Here is a 20,483-nt window from a genome sequence, read left to right as displayed (position 1 = left end):
TGATATAGTCATACTTAGATAATCAAAAGGGGATTTAAATGAGAGGTTGAAGACTCGGAGACGAGCCTTAAAAGCGCATGGTTTTCACTTAAGCATAAGAAAGATAGAGTTTATAGAATGTAAGTTCAACAAAAATAGAAACGTTACTAACCTAAAGGAGAAAGTTGGAGACCATATAATCCCATAAATCATATGATTTAAATATCTTGGGTATGAAATACAAAATGATGGATAAATAAAATAGCATGTAAACCATTGAATTCAAGTTGTGTGGCTGAAATGGAGAAGAGCCTTAGGGGTTTTATCTGACACAAAATTACTGATTAAACTGAAGGGAAATTTTTAGCCGATAGCGCTAAAACATGCGATGTTGTATGGGACAAAATATTGTGCGGATAAAAATCAATACAAGAATAAAGTTAACGTAACAGAGATGAGGATGTTGTGATTGATGTTTGGTAAGACTAGATGAGACAAGATTAGAAATGATAATATTAGAGAGTAAATAGGGTAACACATCTAGTAGAAAAAAAAGGTGCAAATAGGCTTATGTGTTTCAGGCGTATAGAGAGATACTCTGTAGATTCTATTGTAAGGAGAATATATCAGATGAAAAGTAGTCAAACAACTAGAAGTGTAGAAATAAGAAGAGTAGAAAAATGATAAAAGAAACTATCAGCGGGATTTTCTTTCCTACTTACAACTCTCTAAAATATTCAGGTTTCGATGATTCAAACTGGGCAAGATGTCCAAAAACAAGGAAATCCATTACAATTTGCTATGTATTCCTTGGTTAATCCTTGATTTTTTGTAAATATAAGAAGTAAATCATTGTTTTAGGCCCTCAACTGAAGTTGAATACAAATTCTTAGCTTCTTATGTGTGAGAGATCCAACAGTTGCAGTACTTATTTCAAGACCTCAACATTATTTTTCTTGCATATACACTTACATTCAATGACAACAAGTCTGGAATTTTCCTGAACATAACACAACCTTATGTGAAAAGAGCAAGTAGAGTTGGAATTTCATATGATTAGAGAAAATATTCAATCCAAATTGATTCACTTACTTCTTGTGCAAAGTAGTTCATAATTGTCTTATGAATGCCTATTTTTTCTACTTTGTTGTCTAAGTTGTGGTTGTGTGTTTGAATAAATTTTGTTGATTGAATGATGACATGTGTCATTGCACGTCATTTAGCGATAAAAATCAGACCACTCAGACTTAAAATGAGCAAATTAGAAGCAAAAGAGTGGGAAAATGCTTTTTGGTGAAGAAAAACACTTATTGTAAAAATTGGTGAAAAAAGGAACAACAGCATCTTGCTGGCTACTGGATTTTACACGGCTTTGCCACTCCATAACGTGACCGCATTGGGCTAATCGTTATTCAATGCGTCTGCGTTGATACCCTGCACGCGCGCGTTGCTGCGTTTTCCTGACACGTTTTTCCTGGCTTTAAAAGGAAAAAGTGGAGAATAAAAAGGGGTTTGATTCCCTAGAGAGAAAGTGATCGATTTTGGAGATTTTGGAGCTTCTGGAGGCCATTGGAGAGCTTTCTCTTCGGTGATTCTTCATGATCTTTGAATCTACACTTATGGTATTGATTTATTTCAACATGAGTAGCTAGATTCCTCTTAGGTTAGGTCTTATTAATGATAAACATGTTTGTATTTGATTGGGACATATGATCGGATGACGTTAATGTAATTGTCTTGACTCTTTGTTATTATTTAGTTATTGAATATGCTCATTGCCTATTGTTTGGTACAACATTTAGTTTGATTTTGATAAGTAGTGAGTACTGACCCTATGGCTAATTATTTGAACTACTTTAGCTGTTGAATTCGTTAATGACTAGGGATAATATAATTAGGAATTATGACTGAGGGACTAATGCACCTTGTTTCCTAGTTTGGAAGTACAATTGGCCCGAGAGATCGGGGAATTGACGCTTAGACTAGTGAGCTGAACACTGAGGGATTGGGTGTAGTGGTAGTGTTAGTCTATCATGCAATTTTATAGTCATTGCATGTCTGTTAACATGTGTTTCATCAATCATGTAGAAACGAGGGATTTTGATAATAGGAACTGAGTGCCTTTATAATCATTGTTATAAAACCTTATCTCTTTTGTCTTCAACCAAACAACTTGAAATCCCCCCGTTTACCTACTTACATCACACAACGTGCCTTGTTCTAAATTTGCAATCACAATGGAGACACTTGCTAGTAAATTGTCCATCATGTTTTTGGCGTTGTTGTCGTCGGGGATTGTTCATATTTTTAATAAGACATAATGTGCGACTTGTTTTGTTTTAGTTTGTTTATTTTAATTTTTGGTATTTTATTTTTAATTTTCCTGTTATATAATTTTTATTTATATTTTCACTTTGTTATGCATTGAAAAGTGCTACTAAGGTATTGTTTTATGTGTTTATGTGTGGTTTGAATCTGACGCTTTTACCGTTGGATTTGGAGATAGAGAGAACCATGTGAGCATTTTGTAAAGAGAAGATCGGAGCATTGTTAACTGCTGAACAACAAAAAACCTGAAATGGCAATTCCACCGCGACAGACGTTGGGAGATTACTGTCGACAGACAAATGCTGGTCAAATATCACTACGATTCCAAATGGAGAATCTATTGTGTTTTGATAGATTCCTCTTAGGTTAGGTCTTATTAATGATAAACATGTTTGTATTTGATTGGGACATATGATCGGATGACGTTAATGTAATTGTCTTGACTCTTTGTTATTATTTAGTTATTGAATATGCTCATTGCCTATTGTTTGGTACAACATTTAGTTTGATTTTGATAAGTAGTGACTACTGACCCTATGGCTATTTATTTGAACTACTTTAGCTGTTGAATTCGTTAATTGACTAGGGATAATATAATTAGGAATTATGACTTAGGGACTAATGCACCTTGTTTCCTAGTTTGGAAGTACAATTGGCCCGAGAGATCGGGGAATTGACGCTTAGACTAGTGAGCTGAACAATGAGGGATTGGGTGTAGTGGTAGTGTTAGTCTATCATGCAATTTTATAGTCATTGCATGTCTGTTAACATGTGTTTCATCAATCATGTAGAAACGAGGGATTTTGATAATAGGAACTGAGTGCCTTTATCATCATTGTTATAAAACCTTATCTCTTGTGTCTTCAACCAAACAACTTGAAATCCCCCCGTTTACCTACTTACATCACACAATGTGCCTTGTTCTAAATTTGCAATCACAATGGAGACACTTTCTAGTAAATTGTCCATCATGTTTTTGGTGTTGTTGTCGTCGGGGATTGTTCATATTTTCAATAAGACATAATGTGCGACTTGTTTTGTTTTAGTTTGTTTATTTTAATTTTTGGTATTTTATTTTTAATTTTCCTGTTATATAATTTTGTTTTATATTTTCACTTTGTTATGCATTGAAAAGTGCTACTAAGGTATTGTTTTATGTGTTTATGTGTGGTTTGAATCTGACGCTTTTACCGTTGGATTTGGAGATAGAGAGAACCATGTGAGCATTTTCTAAAGAGAAGATCGGAGCATTGTTAACTGCTGAACAACAAAAAACCTGAAATGGCAATCCCACGGTGACAGACGTTGGGAGATTACTGTCGACAGACAAATGCTGGTCAAATATCACTACGATTCCAAATGGAGAATCTATTGTGTTTTGATATTAAGAATTCCGTGTATAAAGCTTGCGAGACAACACCTTTAAAGGGAATGAAATTCGAGACCCGTAAGAGCATCTTGCTAAGTTTTATAAGAATTTCTCCATGTGCAAACCATTAGTGCCAGATATAACCGATGATCAAGAGAAATTGTGTCTGTTTGGATTTTTATTAACCGGTAGAGCAAAATATTGGTTGCAGTGTATTCCCAATGGGACGATCCAAACATAGAAGGAGTTAGAAGGTAAGTTCCTGGAGAGATATTATTCGGAGTTTCCTGAATGAAAAGGTGCAATTTCAAATTTTAGCCAAGAGGAGAGTGATTCTTTGTCAGATGCGTGGAAAATATTTAAGTTGTTGCTCCGCAAGTGTTCGAACCACAACATGAGTTCGATGAAAAAAATGAAGCACTTTATAAGCAGGTTGAAAACACCCACCCGAATGCTTATTGATGCCTCATATGGGGGTACATTGAGAGCAAATACTAATGAAGATGTCATGAATCTCATTGAAAATATGCGTCAAAACGAGTATCGCCCGTGTGAGCGAGTTGTGAAGGGAAAAGGTGTGTTAGTTGTTGACACACAAACTTCTTTACTAGCCCAATTGGAGGCTTTCACCAATTAGTTGGATGCTTCTCAGTTGACTTAGGCTAATGTGAGCTAGATCCAAACTCTAAAATGTGATTTTTGTGGAGGTGAGCATTTAAATGGTAATTGTTTTCCTAACATAGAGAGTGTGGAAGTTCAGTATCACTATAACAAATAACACTTTTCATGATGATACTTTCATAACGTACAAAACAAAACCGCGGGTACATGTCAACAGAGCGAATTTTTTTATATAAAAAAATATACTAATAAAACTGTTACCTCGAATATTTATAAATCTAACACACATATATGCTAAGGGTTTGAGGTTTGATTCCCAACTCCTGATATTTAATGTTATATATGGAACCAAAAAGGCACCATTATGTTTTCTAGATTTTATGTCGGATATGTTACCTCGGTTGTTTTGAAAACCGAGATAAACACTCCCTAATTTTTTATTCTTTTGACGACCAAAAAGGCGCAATTTTTATATATTTTATGTCGGCTAATCTACCTCGGTTTTTAAGTTTAACCGGGATAAAGTTTCTTTTAATTTTTACTCCCATGTCCATCTAATTTAATTTTTGAGCCCTAACGAAAGAACACTTCTTCTGGAGCTTAGCCAACGAAAGAAAACTTCTTCTCCAAGGAGCTTAGCCAACAAAAGAACACTTCTTCTCCAAGGAGCTCTGCATATGTTTTTGTTGTTCTCCAATACTGTTGTTCTTGTTGTTCTCCATTACTATTGTTCTTTTGTTCTCCGCATATTGTTTTATTGTTGTTGTTGTTGAGAAGCTATATTTTTGTGCTCTTTTTATTTTATTTTCAGAAGCTTTATTTGATTATGGATCGTAGTTGGGTGAAAGTCAATAAATTAAGTAGCGAGTATGAGAAAGAATTGTTAAAATTTCTTGATTTCGTGGAAAAAGCCTTCCTAACAACAATGGGTTTTTTGGTGTCCTTGTATGAATTGCTATAATACGAAAAAACATCCAAGGGAAGTTATATTCAATCACTGTGGTTGTGATGGAATTGTTTAAAATTACACGAAATGGGTATGGCATGATGAAGGGAGAAAAAAGAGACCTTTGTCACAAACAGTTGAAGAGTATGAATGTATGACTGATAATCTAGAAGACATCATTGGTGATATTGGAGTAAAGAAAACAAATTGAGTAAATAAAACAAAATTCATCATGAATATGACACTATCGTGAGAATAGGGTGATCAAAAACCTCAATAGGGTTTTTAATATTGTACTTAGCAGGGAAAGGTAAATACTCATACTATTACAAAATGCATCCTTATAGGATGCATATTGACAAAGCAATTGCGAATAAATGCTCCCGCAAGAACGACCTCTGATTTTAAACACACCAAAGATTCTCTAGCATTGGACCCTGGGTCACCTGGGTTATGTAAAGAATGAAGCAAGATCTACTCAGGATGTGTTAACATGTGAGTGTCTAAATCTTTCAAAATTTGACTACATGGGTATTACTAATCTAAGAATAACGTCGAGCATTGGAGAAGTTAAAATAGAGTTTCAATAGGTCGAGATCCCACTGGAGCTCTCCGGCTTTTTTATGTTCGGAATGCATCGGGTTTTATAAACAATAAAGATTTGAAACCCACTAGGGATTTTCGACTTCTCCATGTTTGAAACCTATCGGGTTCTATGATGAAAACAAATCTAGATGCCATTAGGGCTCTCCGACTTCTCCATTTATAGAACATGTCGGGTTCTACGATGATAAAGGGTCAACACCCTACCCGGGTTCTCTGAATTTTGTGTTGAGAACATATCAGGATATAAGACTTCAATAGATAGATATCTTACCTAGGATCTATGATTTATCTATACCATAGAAATGCTAGGATGAATCCTTCAAGAATTGATCCATCATCAAGACTACGAACTAACATAGAGTTAACTCGGTTAAAATATAACTTATGATGAAGCTTACAAGATCCGAGATAGATTCAAAACATTTCACCCTTACAGGCCTCGTGCTTTAGTGGCGTATGTACATTCTGGATTTTTATGAGTCAGACAGTGACTTATGGGCACATCCCGGACTCAATTTTCTAGGTTCCTGAAGGATTGTCCAGAACAAAGCCGTTATGGACAAACAGATGACTGAGTCGGTTTCAAAAGGACAACGGTCATAAAACCATTAGCAATGGTTTAATATATCACTTACAACTGGTTTAAGGAGTCAGTTACACTTCTTAAAGGGCCATTAAGCATAACGCACGCTATAAAAGAAGACTCGAGGAACCCAAAAAATGGGATGAAGGAATAACACATAAAGGAACAACTACTGATGCGTAAACACCTTGGGACCACCAACAATGGCGGCCCTTCATCCATCTCCTACAAGCACTCATACCCTTCATCCATCTCCTACAAGCACTCATATCCCTCATCCATCTCCTCCAAGCACTCAAAAAATGTCCAATTTTCATTGTGTTTGTGGTATCACCTGACTCGCTTCAAGGAGATTATCCAAATAATGTTCTTTGCAGGAACACTTTGTAATCGTTGTTGTTATAATGATATTGTTGTAAAATTATAAGTGAATTATTCTCTTGAATATTGCAAGATATGAAGGTTTGCAAGTTGAACTTGTGATTAAAGTTTGATTATATGATACTTCGTCATTGAAAGATGAGAGTTTGTTTAATGAATTATTTGAAGTCATCCTTCCTCTTGAGACGATTAGTCTATATACAAGAATTAAGCTTTGATACCACTTGTTAACCAAATGACTTCAAACACAAGACGAGTGAGGGTGTGGATTGCGATTTAATTTTTTTTTTTTGAAGTGTAAAAACTAAAATAGATTTTTAAGTTTAATTTTAAAAAAAAAAGGATAAAAGAAGAAGAAAAAGATAACACATGAATAATAGAGTAAATTAAAGAGTTTAGAAATAAAGGAAAGCACACTAAATATATTTTTGTTTGGCGCAAAACCACAAAGCTTAAGGCTTTGTTTGGCTAGTTTTTTTTTTAAGTTTATAACCTATAGCTTATAGTTTATAAGTTCATATGATAATAAAAGACTTGTTTGAAAATAGTCTTTTCATCACAAGCTTATAGTTTAATTGACTAACTTATAGCTTATTTTTTAGACGTTATTTCAAATAATGTTTTAGCTTATAGCTTGTTCTTTTTTTTCTTCCACTTTTTCCCTTATTACTCTAACTAAAGCTCAATACTACACTTTAGAATTTATTTTAATTTAAAATAAAACAATTAAATATTAAATATTTTTTTATGTCATTTTAGATTATCAGTTAATTGAATCGTTAAGTTTACCAAATACTTCAATTAACATATCAACTATATCAGTCATCGGTCATAAGTTATAAGTTATCAGCTAACTTATCTGTCAACAGTTATTTTTACCAAACATAGTCTATGTCTACCCCATGATAGTACATTAAAAATTTTCCACTGTTAATCAAGTTTTTAACACATATTCAACTCTCAACTTTTATGTTAAGATTTTACCATGAGTTCAACTTATAACCTTATATATCACGTTTTTATCACATGTTCAGTTTGCAATCTTCATAAAGGTTGGATGTTCGACCAGTGATAAAAACTTGGTGAAAGATAATAAGTTAAACATGCTTTAAAAATTTAATTGATAGTGAAAATTTTCAAGATGTTACCTTAGTAATTGAAAAAAGGGTTTGTGGTTTTAGAGTAAATTTTTTTTATTTACTTTATTGTTCATCTATCATCTTCTTTTCTACTCTCTTTTTAAAATTGAACTTAAAAATCTAATTTAATATTAAAGCTTTTGAAAAAAAAAATTAAATCACACTTCACCCCTTGTATTTGAAGTAACTTGATATAAATTAAGCATAGTTCAACTTGAGGGGATCTTATATTAAATTAGTTGGTAATTCAATTGTATTATTTGTTAGACTAACTAATTGTTAGTTAGGTAATTAGATTAGAAAATTTCTTTGGCCACCTCCCTATGGGGGTCACTCCCAGCGAAAATTCCAAAATACCCCTGCTTCGGAAGTTCATTTCCGAAAGCGTCTTTTTTTGAAAAAATTTACATACTTCGGAAGTGCACTTCCGAAGTACTGCGATTTCTGCAGATTTATCAAAACACTCCCCCTCCCCCAATCATTTACCCTAAATCAAAACAAAAAGTGGCAAAGGCGAAAATTTGTGCAAACAGAATTCCAAAGCTGCATCAAGGCTCCAATCACACTGCTAAACAACATTCAAAAGCCCTCAATCCTAACACTTTGTAAGTTTTGAAATTTTTAGATCTATTATTGAAATGCATGTTATTTAGGGTTTTAATTGCATAAATGATATATGGTTAGGTTGTTAGTAGTATTTAGGTTGTTTAGAAGCATTTTGATTTGGTTTGAAGTTTGGTTTAGGGGTCTGTCATGGAAGTTGCAGAAAACTCCATTGCAGGGGTGTTTCGGAAGTTCATTTTCGAAAACACCTCCATCCTAGTTTTCGGAAATGAACTTCCGAAATGTATCAAAAGTTCAAATTTTTTTGTTTTTTATTTTGTCTATGCATATTAATCGTTTTCAATTGTTTACAGGAACATGTCAGGCAACCAACCATCACGCAGGACTGCGTCTTCTAAAGAGGGCGCTAAGGGAAGAAAGGGTTCTTCAAAGAAGGAGGTGAAAGAGGTGAAGGAGGTGAAGGAGGTGAAGGAGGTGAAGGAGGTGAAGGAGAAGAATAAGCTTTTGACTGGTTCTGCTTCTCGTCCCCTGGGGTCCATGGCTCGGACGTGCAGGCTCAGCCTTCAGGCGTGATCAACGCTGATGGTTCTGATACTGAGTGGGATGAAGATTGGTATAATTATCTTCATTCGGAGGAGTTCGCTCGTCGGGAAGAATAACGTGTTTTTATTTTGTTTGATGTGTATTTTGTAATGCTTGTCGGGCAGAATAACATGTTTTTGTTTTGTTTGACGTGTTTTGTTTTGTTTTGTTCTGATTTCGGATTGTATCGCACAGTGTTTTTGTATTGGATTTATCATGTTAGTTTTTGGAAGTGGTAACCGGGGTCGGAACATATGACGGAGGAGGTGGATGTTCGGAGGAAGAAGAACCGGAGGTACGTCCACCGCGAGACAAAGGAGCCAATCAATGTAAGCTATAGTTTATCATTATCATCTGGGGACGTCATTTCTAAAAAATCAAGATTAAAAATAATAAGATTTTTTTCCCAATTTTTTGTAATGACGTCCCCTGATGATAATGATAAACTATAGCTTACATTGATTGGCTCCTTTGTCTCGCGGTGGACGTACCTCCGGTTCTTCTTCCTCCGGACATCCACCTCCTCCGTCATATGTTCCGGCCCCGGTTACACCTCCTCCGTCATTTGTTACTTACAGTAGTACGTATTTTTATTAAAAGAATAAAAAACCTTTTGAAATTTGGAAGCCTTTTTTTCTCCCCACCACTCTCTCATCCCCACCTACCCGTGTTCAACAATATGTAACTTTAATTTTATGTAATATTATCGTTGTAATCTTCACCCGATTAAATAAAGCGAATTGTTGTTGTTTTTCATTTTATTCTGTCCAGACATATTTTCGGAGGTTCATTTCCGAATTCTCCAAGGGGGGTGCGTTCGGAGATGAACTTCCGAAACACCGCATTTTCTGAAAAGTAACTTTATTTCGGAGATGCATCTCCGAAATCAATATTTTATATTAAAAAAAACACGTTTTCGGAGATACATTTCCGAAAACACCTTTTTTAAAAAAAAAAGTACAGTTTCGGAAATGAATTTCTGAAATAAGGGGTATTGTGGTAAATTCACCAGGGGTGGGCAAGAAGGTTAGGAGGTGGGTGAAGAAATTTTCTTAGATTATATCCTTTATTCATATTGGCATATACTATACAAGTATTGTGCTTAGATCAATTTATATGTTTGTTCTAACAACCATTAAATCGAGTTTGGTGCCTCATTATTTACATCACCAGTACAGTTTCTTCTAACTAATAGACACAATATCTACAAAAGAAAGGAACACATATTTAAAAATTTAAGCTAGTATGAAAAAATTTCCATTCATACAATTTTATAGCTAATTATTTTTGTTGTTCCTAACAATAAAAAACCAATTATTCTTTTTCCCAGTTGCACTATAAAGCGACCTTTGTATTTAATAATATATTAGATTAAATACAATAGTTCTGGTTGTTAAAACAAATAGTTTTATTTGTCTCATATATGATATGACATATTAATTTTATTTTTTTTGTGTTCATCAGCATTCAGCTATATGCCATGGAAAAAAATAATCAGAAAAGACAATACTTAAAACAAAACCGAAGTTCCTTTTATTCACCAACTGCACTTTCAATAATGTCTCACCTAAATGATCAATTCTTGATATAAAAGTTAAACATAAAATTCTCAGAGATATCAGTTTTTACAGTTGTGTATAACATATCTAATTTAACACAGAAATTTCTCACAAAGTAACTCATCGTAATATTATCTGTCGTCCAAACATGTTTAACTGAACCGTTCTGATGATAAAATCAGTGCATTAAAGTTAGAACTTACAATGCTCTCACCATTTCTTGAAATGATAGTTGAAATTAAAAATGGTGACATAACAGCTAAAGACAGGCCTGTTTCTCATAACGCGTGCAATGTGTTGAAATGTATCCATTTTATTGCCATGCCATTTCCATTCCAATTCCATCACTCATAAACGTGAAACCCACACTCACTCACCAACTTATATTCCTACACAACTTATTAAATACCTCACTTCCTCTCTAACTAACATACCATCATACTTCCCTCTCTCTAACTAACATCACTATCTCTCTCTCCCTCCCTCCCTCCTTCCTTCCCTCTCACGCGACTAAATTCCACGCTATAAGGAAAATCCTGAGCCGCCCGATTTCACTTATTCGATCTTCATCAAACGATCTGTATTTAAACTCTAACGAATCCTTTAAAACGTAACTTGATTTGAGTCGTTTGACCTTGATCAAACGTATCCATTTTCCGCTTTCTCTTCCTCTATACAACAACTTTGATCACAACAAACATCCTCCACTCTAGTACAAGCAACAAAACCACCACCATCCTACAAAAGTACTAAACTTTATTTAACAACACTCCTTTACTTATTAGAGATGAAAGTGAAAGCATTGAGTATCTTTAAATCCAAGTTTCTCAAACCATGCAAAAAACTAATACTTTTCTTCAAACTTAAACCCAAGAAACTTGTATTTATAAGAGCTCTAAAAAAATCTAAACCCCAAAAACCTTCTTCCCCATCAAAACCAATGTCTTCTTTGTTATCATCAGTGTTCCGTTCCTCCCCGAAGAAATCCAAAGATTTCGACAAGTTGCAAAGCTTCAAGTCTCCTTCTACCATGCAACAAGAAACACCGATCTTTCCTTCACCGCTTACACCAGCTTGCGTAAGGACAAACAAAATAGAAGGTTCCAAAAGTGAAGCTTCGAGCGAAGAAGTGGAAGACGCGTGCAGGAGTTTCGAGAACTATTTGGCAGAGATGATTGTTGAAGAAGGGAAGACTAAGGACTTGATGGATGTTGAAGAACTTCTATATTGCTGGAAGAATCTCAAGTGTCCTGTCTTCATTGATTTAGTTTGTAGATTCTATGGTGAGCTTTGCAAGGACTTGTTTTCTTCAGATAATGAAGAAAGTTACAAGCTTATAGAGTAAGGACTCAACAACATAAATAGATATTAATCATTCTTTAATTTTTACAAAAGTTTTCAATTTAATGTTGTTGTAAGAAACATTTTATAAATCAAGAGTTTAGTCATGATGTTCTGAAATATACATTAAAATGAAATCAACATAGAAAGATATATAAAGTATTCATGTCTTAAGATTACACATATAGTGATGATGATTCAAAGTTCTAGCATATCCTAGAAGTCATTGTTATCTTGACTATCTAAGTTACCATCAAAAGTATTCAAGCACAAAATTAGGCTGTTCGAGAAGCCGAATTACCGGTTAAAGTGGCGATCATTTAGCTTGAACGGTGTTGCGAAGCATAGACTCGAGACTTCACGATAGTCGGTCCAATTTTAAACCCTGGCATGATCATAAACTGAACTTTGTAGGTTACTAGTTGTTCTTCGTCGGAAGGACTTGCGAATTCGTTTTCTTTCCCGATAGATTCCATGTATGCGGTTGAGAAGATGCTTCCTTTGCTCACAGAAAACATGGTAGCATTAGGGTCTATTGTGACTGCAGATCCTAGCAAAACCCAAATCCATTTTGCCATTCTTGCAAATAACTGATAGAATTCTGTTCTTGGATGCTTGCCGCTTGCTATGAATTCGCGGTACTCCGAATTGCCAAAGAACGCCTCCTCCATTTCAGGATGAACAACTAGAAGATATTTTGCTCGGCAAAAGCTTGCGAAATTTGACTCGGGATTCTCCATTAGTGCGTCGTATGGGTCATCAAACTTCATAACATCACTCACATCATAGGAAGTTAATGCAATCCCATGAAACATCCTCCGAGCAATGTAGGCCTCGAAAGCATATTTCTTGTCGCATTTTTTCGAATACACAGCATTGTTCTCGATCGACTTTGTGGCTATATCAAGATCCCAACCCGAAGCTTTCATCAAACTAATCAACGGTTTCGCAAAATCATGAATAGATTTCGAAGCAGCCTTAAAGACATCTTGAAACTTAGCAACACTCAAAACGCTCGAATTTTTTCTTTCCTCTAACCTAATCTGCTTGATTTTCTCACTCAGATTCTTGTTCCCTATTTCCAAATCATCACGTAGTTGCCGCAACCGAATAAGCTTAGAATCTTTCGCACTTTTTCGAGACTTAAGCTTCCCTAAAAAGGCCTCTTTTGCCATAATTTCCTTCATAAAAAGTTCATAAAGTTCCGCATTGATAATCGCCTTCTTCGATTGCTTCTCCTTATACTCCCTCTTAATCTTACAAAGCTTCCCAATCTCAGCCACAACAGCATCATCAGCAGCCACAATCTTTTTCGGATCATACGGAATATGAGCTTGTTGCAGCTCAAGATATGCAAACTTCAAATCCAAAACAGAATCAAATATCTTATTCAAGATCCCCAAATCACCACAAGAATCCTCTTTGGTTTTCACTTCAACAATAGAGTGAGGTTGAACTTCAATAGGTCTATGCAAATGTTGAAGATTAGGGGTTTCAGAAGTGAAAACCCCAATAGACTTCAACTTACAAACTTTGGCAAATTTGTAAACCATTTCTGATATATTTGAGCTGGGTTTCACAGGTTTAGTGTTTGTTGACAGCTCCATGATATAAAGTTCAAATTTTTAACCTTTACACATCAACCTAATAGTGACCCTTCATCTTCACTTCATCAAAAAAAGTAAAATAAATTGCAAATTCATGGACAATAGTACATTTGATAAAATGGGTTTTCTTAAAAAAGTCACCTTTATGTAAAAAAAGATGTAAAGGTTAGATTTTTATCAATAATGAGAGAACTATGTTACATTTCAACACTCAATGAAACAACCCATTGTTGCATTAAAACATAGGAACATTAAAAAACCTGAAAAACACCAAAAGTAAGGTTTAGAGTAAGAGAAGAACAGTGTGTTGTGAAAATCTCACCGGGGAGTGAAAGTGAAGAGATGAAGAAGATGAAGCAGGACAATGTTGGTGTTGGGGATGATGATGATGATGTGTGTTTGTGACATACTAGTATGAGAGTGTGGCAAAAGAGTGTTGGGTTGTGGAACAGTAACTCCGTGAGATGTGAGAATTAGTATTAATTTATTATTGTTGACGTTGGTGTTGTGTTTGGACTTTTGGGAAAAAGAGTTGAATCGGGAATCTCAATGTGTGTGTTGTTTCAAAATCTGAAAAGTTTTACTTTTACTAACAGAGACAAGAGAGTGGGATAGTAGATGCTGCTGGGGCAGGAAAAAAGTGCAAAGAGTGGGGGAAAAATCAATGAAATAATAATAAAATAAATCATACTATGCAAAATTGGATTTTTTTACCTTTATGCCACAAAAATGGAATAAATATACCATAATGCCACAAACTGAAATTAAATAACCAATATGCCACACTTTTACTTGTGGTTCGGCCAGGGGTGGGACGGACGGATGAAGGCAAATTTCACGTAGTTTGGGTCCGGCCAGGGGTGGGCCGGACGCTAACTACACCCTTTTTTTTTTGTTTTTCTTTTTATTTTTTTTTTTAATTTGATATAAGTGAAGAGATTAATTATAAAAAATTGTTTTTTTATTATAATATAATTATATTCAATTAAATATAATAAAAAATATTATAATATAATTAAAATTAATTATTTGCCAATTGATTTATTATTATAAATAATAATTAAAATATAATAAAATTTAATAAAAAACAATATAATATATTTCCAATATTTATTTTATTCAATACATAAACACGTACAAGAAAAAAAAGCCTATTTTTTTTTGGGCTTTGGTTGGACCATATGGCCCCCAGTGAGACATTTTTTGGGTTTCTTTGCTCTCTTACCCTTACCTAACGGTTGCTCAATGTCTGGTGGAGGTTGCCTTTGTGGAGAATCGTCGCTTGAAAGTTCATCGTTTTGATGCGACGGACCATCATTCATAAACATCGCCAGTTGTTGTGGAGATATTGTCGGTAAATTTTCGAGTACTTGATCATCACTAATGTCAATGAATGGTTGAGTAGAAGCTACAAAGGTTTGTGGCACATTTGATGACATGTCTGGATAGTAGACATTTGTGGTGTCAAAGGTATGTTGTGGTTGGGAGAGTGAAAGCGGTTGAGATTGGGAGTATGATTGGTCGAAGTCGGGTTGAGGGATTGGGGTGTTATGTAGCGGTGGTCGAAGTGTTGATTGTTGATATTGTTCTTGGTGATAGTAGTAGTTTGTTTGGGGGGTTGAGGTGTAAGGGGTTGGAATTTGAGATGGTGTGGCAAAAAATGTGTGTTGTTGTGTGGTTTGAGTGTGTTGGTATGTTTGTGGAAAGGAAGAAGTTTGTTGTTGGAATTGTGTTTGTTGGAATTGTGTTGTTGGTTGGAATTGTGGTGTTGTTTGAAATTGTGGTGGTGGTTGGAATTGTGGTGTTTGTTGGAATTGTGGTGGTGGTTGGAATTGTGGTGTTTGTTGGAATTGTGGGATTTGTTGATGAAAGGTTGTTTGTGGGGTTGATGTAGAGGAAGGATAATAACGAGGGTCTGCCAAATACGTTTCTTTCGACAAATATAACAATGGAATATTTCTTAACCATTGCATATAATCATCGGTGTGTCGTAAAGTAGTACTCAACTCACCTGTCATTATTAAGTTTCTTCTACCTTTCCACTCATTGTTCTCGTGAATGTTCACATGTCGATAATTACAATCCTTTACATCATTCTTCGTCACCAAGTGATGATCTCCAAGACACCTCGGGGGTTGAGGGATGTTTTGCGTAAAACCAAATTGAAGCCTAACCCTGTCGGCGTGATGCATTTCCACAATATGAAAACAGATAATATATGTAGTTGCACTCCACGCTCGAGCTTCTCGTTGAGTGCGATGAGGATATTCTTCGTAAGGCCTCCACAAAAACTGTAAGACATAAATAAATATAAGAGTCGTATTCAAGTAAATGAAAGATTTAGTATATGGCTTGGAAAATAACTTACATCTCCTTGGACCATGTGATCCAAAATGAAACGATATCCATCAAGAAAAGCATTTGGAGATGAGTAATACTCCATACCTCGTTGTGCAAATCTTGCATATTTAAAAAAGTTCAATTAGGACTATGCGTTAACTTATTGGAAAAATAAATATATAGAGTAAAGAATTTACCTAGTGGCGTATGGATAGGATGGAGCAATTTCACTCCTTGGAGCAAGTTGTGGAATACGATAGTATGTCCACACAGCGAGAATGAGTGAGCATCCTCCAACACTCATGCATCCTACACGACATGCTTTGCACATCTCCCTGTAAAGGTAAGCCAAACACGCGGAGCCCCAACTATATTTGCCACATTCATCAAAATCTTTGACAAATTTGAACCAAGAAGAATGCAATACACTATGAGATTTATCAGGAAATAAAACAGCAATCATACTTAAGATATATAATTTTGCATGCAGTATATTTTCCTCCTCGGTTTGTTGAGAATGGGTTTCTAATTCATTCAACTCGTCGTGTATCCATGTTAATTTTACCGAACCCTTCACCCTATCATTAAAAGGTTGTATGCCTAAAGCATCGATACAAGCATAATCGGGACCTTCGGTCTCACCTACTACAGCTCTCCCATCTACGCGGAGGCCAAACAACATATTTATATCCTCTAATGTGATTGTACATTCACCGGTCGGCAAATGAAACGTGTGTGTTTCAGGCCTCCACCTCTCAAGCATCGCAATTACAAGTTTAGAATCAACACTTCTAAAGTTGATTTTAGAGACAATCCCAAACCCGGCTCTTTCTAAGTAAGGCTTGATAGCCTCACTTGGCTCCCTGTCAAACATATGATTATGTAGTCTAAACCTTTTAGACTCATCCTATACAAAAAATATATAATTTGGTTAGTATATAAAAACAATAAACTGTGAAAAATACGTACAAGAATACTAGTAACAAATTTACAATACGTACGAATGCAGCCACGTTCTCTCTCGTTCCTCGATGATTATTTCCCAAAGCAAGCAAACCAGACATGTTGTGTGATTGTGGTAGTGATAATTATGTATTTCAGATGAATATGCAATGTATGAAATTTGGAAGATGTTATGAGTTTGGAGTGATAATGATATGTTAAATTTATAGTAAAAGCAAATGCATTGTAGAATCCATTGGACAGACAAGTGTAATGCATGCAATATATGAAGCATGCTATTATCCAACATATATTAGACTCTATTGCATGCTTTTACTATTTGATTTGATTACACAATGGCTGATGGGACAAATCCATGCATGCATGCAGCGAAAATTGAGCCTAGTTGTCGTCCGTCCCACCCTTGGACGAACTCCAACTAACCTAGTTGTCGTCCGTCCCACCCTTGGACGGACTCCCTCGTGCCTAGTTGTCGTCCGTCCCACCCCTGGTTGGACTGAAACATGATTCGTCCTTTGCCTGGTGGATTCCCTACGTGTCCGTCTTTGGTTGGCACAGTATTAATACCACTTTGACTGATAAATGTATAGCAACACACATTCAAACACAGATTCAAACACACATTCAAAATTTCTTTGTTCAGAAAACAAATATAGATTCATTTCAATGGCTCAGAGAAACATTATTTGTTCAGTGCATTACAATGGTGTTATCAGTAACGATCTAACCAACGGTTTTTCGTTTAGTAATACCGAAACAAAACGTTTCAAAGTGCATTGTAGAGCCGATTTTATGCATTTGAAGGAACGGATCGAAACAAAATTGCAACTTCCTGTAAGTGAAATTATTTATCGACTTCCGTTGTTTAATGGAGAAAGCGGTATCATTTTTTACGTCATGAAACCAATAGAGGACGACGATGGCGTTAAAGTGATGTTCGAATGTCACAATTCGTTTGCTCCTCTTGACGATATGGAGCTATATGTTCATATTGTTAGTCCTCCCATTAACCAATCGCAAGAGTCTCATTCGCATCAATACGGTTTGAGCCAACCCACTGATGAAGAGCCAACCCAAAACAACGAACCATTTATACCCGACGAACAGGTGGACGAGTACAGTGAGGATGAAATACAAGAAGTGCAATATGAAGATCTTTTTGGTGATGACAATGAACCTGATGATGTTGAGCCGTCGCAGCCTACACTTGCACGACCGATTAGCATGTACGCCCCACCGGATCACATGCGAAATATTTGTTTAGAAGAGGCACCGTCTGAATCAATTTTTGGTTCCCACATAACAAACTATAGTGATGTTGATTTATATGAGGGAATGGAGTTTGAAGACAAGGAGGAGTGCGTTGCTGCTATTCATCATTGGCATATCACCAATAATCTTGATTATTGGGTATACAAATCTGACACGAAAAGATATGTCATCAAATGCAAAAATCCAACTTGCAAATTCAAATGTAGAGCATCCGTTCGCAAGAAGAATTCTAAGTGGATGATAGGTAAGTTGAGTGGACCACATGTCTGCACAACCACTTCAATGTCGCAAGATCATAGACAACTTACATCAGATATTGTCTCTCACTGCATCAGAGATTTGGTTAACACCGACCCCTCGATTAAGGTAAAGCTCATAATTTCTCATATAACAGGAAAGTATGGTTATAATATATCTTACAGGAAAGCGTGGATTGCAAAGGTAAAGGCCATAGAATCCTTGTATGGAAACTGGGAGACATCTTACAATGACCTTCCACAATGGTTATTGGTAATGAAAACATATCTGCCTGGAATGATAATAGACTTGGAAACTTTACCTGCATTTTCAAACGAAGGAAGTCAGTTGGGTGATAAGATGATATTCCATCGTCTATTTTGGGCTTTTCAACCTTGCATCCATGGTTTTGCCTATTGCAAGCCAATTGTTCAAGTCGACGGAACATGGTTGTATGGAAGGTACAAAGGGACATTGTTGATGGCTGTGGCGCAGGATGGGAATGGTAACATTTTTCCAATTGCTTTCGCTATTGTCGAGGGTGAAACCAAGGATGCTTGGAGTTTTTTCCTTCGTAATCTAAGAATCCATGTGACACCCCAACCCAATCTATGCCTAATATCAGACAGACATCCATCGACTAAAGGTGCCTACGATGATCCTGCAAATGGATGGCAAAATCCTCCGTCATCACATGTCTATTGCATAAGGCATATCGCGCAAAATTTTATGCGTGCGATTAGAGACAAAGAACTACGTAAAAAACTCGTCAACATGGGTAATAGTCTGGTTGATATTTATGAAGTAAATTTTTCAAATTCACTTTGTCGGTTTCTTGACATGTTTATTATTTGTGACAGGATATGCATTGACGGAGTCAACGTACAATTACTATAGAACCGAAATTCGTCAGACAAATAGAGATGCTATGGAGTGGATTGAAAATATCCCCAGGGAGAAGTGGGCAAGGGCGTTTGATAGAGGGCAACGATGGGGACACATGACGACTAACCTTGCAGAAGCAATGAACTCTGTGCTAAAGGCTACCAGAAATCTTCCAATAGCGTCTTTGTTTTCGGCCACATATTTTCGGATGGGAGCATTATTTGGTCAACACGGACATGAATGGACAAAGAGGTTGACATCAGGCCAGACTTTTACAGACAAGTGTATCAAGGGGATGACTGAAGAGGTCAACAAAGCAAGCAGTCATAATGTTTACCAGTTTGACCGGGAGAGGTTCTATTTTATGGTGGCCGAAAGAATAAACCGCAACGATGGTCGTCCAACTGGTACTTACGGTGTTGATCTACGAAAGCGAACATGTGATTGTGGAAAATTTCAAGCGTTCCATTTGCCTTGCTCACATGTGATTGCAGCATGTGAAAGTATACGCCAAGACTACACCATTCACATACCCGACGTGTTCAAGATACAACATGTTTTTAAAGTCTACCAACAAAGCTTCCAGATCCTCCCACATCAAGACAATTGGCCTCAATATAGAGGGCCTACTCTTTGTCATGACGAAACTATGCGTAGGAAAAAAAGAGGCCGCCCTAACAGTACTCGGATTCGAACCGAAATGGACGACGTGGAAAAGGAAAAGAGAATGTGTGGGATATGCCGTGAAGTTGGCCATATCCGAAGTAAATGTCCAAATGTATCAGGCCCGTCCAATAGGCCTCCTTAATGTTTACTTCAACTGGCTTTATTTAATGTTTACTTCAACTAGCTATATTTAATGTTTACTAAAACTAGCTTTATGAATGTAATATAATGTTTTTTTAATTGAGTTTGCAACCATCAATGACTAAAACAACATTTCACATTAAACATAACTAAAACAACATTTCACATTAAACATAACTAAAACAACATTTCACATTACCAATACAACATTCAATGACATCGAAATAAAGACCGCTACAAATAAAACAACCACACATGAAACACTTAAAACGACCATCAACACAAACATATTCTAAGAGATTACAACCATCAACACAATATCGTGTGGTCCTAGCATCATCATAAGGACACCAGCGTCATTTTTTATGGCTCTC

At 35.9% G+C, this 20,483-nt stretch overlaps 3 protein-coding genes across 3 annotated transcripts; 2 read left to right on the top strand and 1 right to left on the bottom strand.

The window, feature by feature from the left end:
• The first annotated feature begins 10,951 nt into the window (after window positions 1-10,951).
• Window positions 10,952-12,131, top strand: LOC131620825 (transcription repressor OFP17). The gene has a single exon (XM_058891999.1). The coding sequence runs from the start codon at window positions 11,445-11,447 to the stop codon at window positions 12,000-12,002; it is 558 nt and encodes a 185-aa protein (XP_058747982.1). The 5' UTR covers window positions 10,952-11,444; the 3' UTR covers window positions 12,003-12,131.
• Window positions 12,132-12,143: 12 nt separating this feature from the next.
• On the bottom strand, window positions 12,144-14,201 carry LOC131620824 (protein GRAVITROPIC IN THE LIGHT 1). Its single transcript, XM_058891998.1, has 2 exons — window positions 13,928-14,201; window positions 12,144-13,660 (listed from the first exon to the last, which is right to left on the bottom strand). Exon 2 carries the CDS (start codon window positions 13,603-13,605, stop codon window positions 12,319-12,321), a length of 1,287 nt encoding a protein of 428 aa, XP_058747981.1. The 5' UTR covers window positions 13,606-13,660; window positions 13,928-14,201; the 3' UTR covers window positions 12,144-12,318.
• Window positions 14,202-17,574: 3,373 nt separating this feature from the next.
• LOC131619342 (uncharacterized) lies at window positions 17,575-20,110 on the top strand. The gene is made up of 2 exons (XM_058890450.1): window positions 17,575-19,195; window positions 19,278-20,110. The coding sequence occupies exons 1-2, from the start codon at window positions 17,575-17,577 to the stop codon at window positions 20,108-20,110; spliced, it is 2,454 nt and encodes an 817-aa protein (XP_058746433.1).
• The last annotated feature ends 373 nt before the right edge of the window (window positions 20,111-20,483 follow it).

Source organism: Vicia villosa, linkage group LG7, assembly GCF_029867415.1.
Source record: "Vicia villosa cultivar HV-30 ecotype Madison, WI linkage group LG7, Vvil1.0, whole genome shotgun sequence".
Classification (NCBI taxonomy): Eukaryota; Viridiplantae; Streptophyta; class Magnoliopsida; order Fabales; family Fabaceae; genus Vicia; species Vicia villosa.
This window is presented reverse-complemented; position numbering and strand designations above follow the sequence as displayed.

Coding starts and splice junctions, on each gene's coding strand:
- LOC131620824 (XM_058891998.1), bottom strand. CDS start 13,605: ATGGAGCTGTCAACAAACACTAAACCTGTGAAACCCAGCTCAAATATA.
- LOC131620825 (XM_058891999.1), top strand. CDS start 11,445: ATGAAAGTGAAAGCATTGAGTATCTTTAAATCCAAGTTTCTCAAACCA.
- LOC131619342 (XM_058890450.1), top strand. CDS start 17,575: ATGGCTCAGAGAAACATTATTTGTTCAGTGCATTACAATGGTGTTATC. Junction 19,196..19,277: donor TAAAAAACTCGTCAACATGG/GTAATAGTCTGG, acceptor TATTTGTGACAG/GATATGCATTGACGGAGTCA.